The sequence below is a fragment of the Apis dorsata genome, unplaced genomic scaffold (genome assembly GCF_000469605.1).
Source record: "Apis dorsata unplaced genomic scaffold, Apis dorsata 1.3 scaffold_17, whole genome shotgun sequence".
Lineage (NCBI taxonomy): Eukaryota > Metazoa > Arthropoda > Insecta > Hymenoptera > Apidae > Apis > Apis dorsata.
In genome coordinates, this window is record NW_006263319.1 from 23091 (window position 1) to 26489 (window position 3399).

At 22.9% G+C, this 3399-nt stretch overlaps 1 protein-coding gene and 2 non-coding genes across 3 annotated transcripts in view; all 3 read left to right on the forward strand.

The window, feature by feature from the left end:
• Window positions 1-3399, forward strand: part of LOC102677544 — a 27171-nt gene that overhangs the window by 5125 nt on the left and 18647 nt on the right. Inside the window, exon 2 of the mRNA XM_006607746.2 lies at window positions 3344-3394. Coding sequence (XP_006607809.1) covers window positions 3344-3394 — 51 coding nt within the window. The remainder of the gene's footprint in view (window positions 1-3343; window positions 3395-3399) is intronic.
• On the forward strand, window positions 1830-1902 carry Trnaf-gaa. Its single transcript has one exon. It is a non-coding gene; the product is annotated as a tRNA-Phe (tRNA).
• Window positions 2150-2222, forward strand: Trnaf-gaa. Its single transcript has one exon. It is a non-coding gene; the product is annotated as a tRNA-Phe (tRNA).

Sequence of the window (3399 nt, forward strand, 5' to 3'; positions counted from 1 at the left end):
TAGCAGGATTTCAAAGTAACGCGCACTTGAAATTTCCATGAGACTCAATTTTCCAATCCTTTCAGCTTATTAATACAAATAGTTTCATATTACGATTAGGGTTATATTTCACGTTTGCTCAAGGTCGGATAATTAACCCACGTACTTTTTTAATTTAATTGTACTTTACCTAATTATTTATTGTTTCTTTCGTAATCTGGGCCCGTAACTGTTGACTAGGCAATGGAAAACAATAAATAAAATATACGGGTTTAGCTGAATGAACATATTTGATTATACATGATTGTGCGTATCTGTTTACAAAACATTTGAAGTACGTGTATTTGAAGAGAAACAAATAGCTACCAACTATGAAATACTAATATTGCTCGCAACATTCAATAATGAAATCACATATAAAATTTCATGAACTTTAAATTCTATAACAATATTACAATGCAATTTTTTGTAAATTATTTATTTAAAATCTATAGATTTTTATTTATTCTTGTCTTCAACAATAAATTTTTTACATATAAACTCTACCTAGGATGTATATTTTCCGCATACATACTTGTTAGATTTATTCAATGCAAATATAGTTAGACATTGAAAGCTAATTTGTTCGTCTTAATGGTCACTGCCCAATTCTTTAACTAATTAAAAAAGAAAATTCTTTCGAATTTTGTTTACTCCAATGGTCTCTTTGTATAATAATCCAGGCATTGATGACTGCCAAATCTAGAAACAATTATAAAACATGAAGGGGACCATTTACGGGATCACTGCTTTCACAATATTTTCTTTATTATCAGCATCTTTTATTTCACTTTCGCTTTCAATATTCGAAATAATATTTCGAATATTTTAATATTCGAAATACGCATACTTTTTCTTTTACGGTATGTATTATGATAATTTTAAATAATTTATTCCCATTATCGTGAGAATATTCAATTTCGTTTATATTGTCAAATTGTTCCTCGCTTTTGCATAATTCGTTTATATCAGAATCCGATCCAAATTAGTCTTCATTTATACTGGTTATTCTTTTTATTTTTCTTATTATTCTTTTTTATCAATTCCATCTTTTGAAGATTTGTCCATAATAATATAAATATAAAATAATATATTTTTTTGGATAAATTTTGAAAATATCTTGAAAAATTCAAATCTTCACTTATGAAAATAAAGTTTTGCTAAGCTTCTAAATAGCACTTATTTTTTTTTTTTACAAAACGTACTGAAATTATCTCTCACATTGTTTTATAAAATAATAAGACAGATTCACTTACAAAAATCATTTTTTTTTTCTTCAAAATTTACCGTTAAAGGGATTATTTGTTATTATATCACAATTATAAATAACTTGTTTGATTATATATTTATTGCTAAACAGTCGTCATTTGCTTGATGTTATTTTTTCTTATTCATTGTTATTTCATTTTTGTTATTTTGCAATAATTGATCTATATTAACCCGTCAAATTGATGGATTTTCGTAAAAATAGGTATACAATATCTAGAAATAATAAAATATAAATGTTTCAGAGAAAACGAATAGAAATATATATTTGAAATATATAATATATATATTTGAAATATATAAAAACTAATATATAATGTTTAAAGAATAATATTTGCATATTCAGAATTTTTAAGCATAAAATTGAAAACTCGTCAAATTGACGAGTTTCGTAAATCTAGTGTTAAAAGTAAATATTTTTATTTATTTTGTTTAAATAAATAATCTGTTTTCATTTTCATTATCTATATTAAAATATTTTATATTATTTTATAATTTTATAATTAAATCATCAATTCTAATTATATCATAGTACGTCGCCGTGGGCCGAAATAGCTCAGTTGGGAGAGCGTTAGACTGAAGATCTAAAGGTCCCCGGTTCAATCCCGGGTTTCGGCAAAATATTCTTTTTTAATTTATTATTATTATTGAATATTTCATATTTAATTTCACAAGCAAATACTCGAAAATCAAATTTATAAGATAATATTTTATAAAAATTGAAATAATTTATTTAGGAAAATATAATATTGCTAATATATTTAAGTATTTTTTTATATTTACTTTCAAGTTTTTACTTCTAAAGAAATTTTTCAATCTTATGTATAAACTTTGATAAGTTAGATATAATAAATGTCTTTCCAAAGCCGAAATAGCTCAGTTGGGAGAGCGTTAGACTGAAGATCTAAATGTCCCCGGTTCAATCCCGGGTTTCGGCAAAGGTGAATTTTTTTTAGAATATTTTGTTTTTTTTAATATAAACATTTATTATAAAAATATTTTATGAATTTTCCGACTTAATAGTTGCATACATATAATTTTTTTTCATTAAATTTTAATTTAAGTGAAATTTTTTTTAAAATTAATTCTTTAATCTTCAATGCGATTCATTTTTTATTAAGCCAACTTGTCAAAATTTGTTAATATTACAATGATAATAAAAATCAATATGATATAATTGATTAAAAATTTCAAATTCTTTTATTAAAAATAAAAAATTTTTATAGGAAAATTTTTATAGAAGATATTAACTTTCTTCGTATGTTGATACGAATTGATATAAATTACATTTCTCCGTGTATATACTGTTATAGTTTATGTTTTATTTAGTTTTAAATTATTTACTTCATTGAATAATTTAAAATTATATACAAAATTGAAAATCTGATTTTAAGATAATCACTAAAACTAAATATCATATGCAATATCCAAATTATTATGTAGAATATATATATATATAGTATAAAAAATTTTATTATTTATAATACTGATATTATTTCTTATTATTTTATATTACAATATATAACAATTCATAATTTTATTTATATTTTTATTTATTATATTTATGTTTATTATAAATATGAATGCTAATAATTAATTAAGAATGTAGATATGAATTATTTTTTATTCATTCAAATAATATGAGAGATATGAATTATTTTTATTTTATTTATTTCTACGAAATATCAAATTTTTATTAAATCATTCAAATAATGTTAAAAACTTTAAAACCTTAATAAATTAATAATCTTCCAATCAATTTTTATTCCACAATTCAAAAAGTATTTAGAATTCAATCAATATTTCTATATTTTATTTATTGCATTTATCCGCTGATAAATTTTCTTATTTTCTCGAAAGTTTTTTTGATTAATCAAATAATAATCACCAGAGAGTTAGGAAAAAATTCGATATTTTTATTTTGAAAAGAATATATTATCAGTGATATTTAAATCGTTAAAAATAATTCTCATCGGTCTATCCAATCGAGATGCACGGTTGCCGTGCCGGTCATGACATCACGGGTGTAAAAAGTAAATTCTTCGTCTAAATGTTACAGGTGTGAGTCGTTACGGGCTGTATTCGTTATTCCCTGGGGGTGGCGGGGGCAGTTAC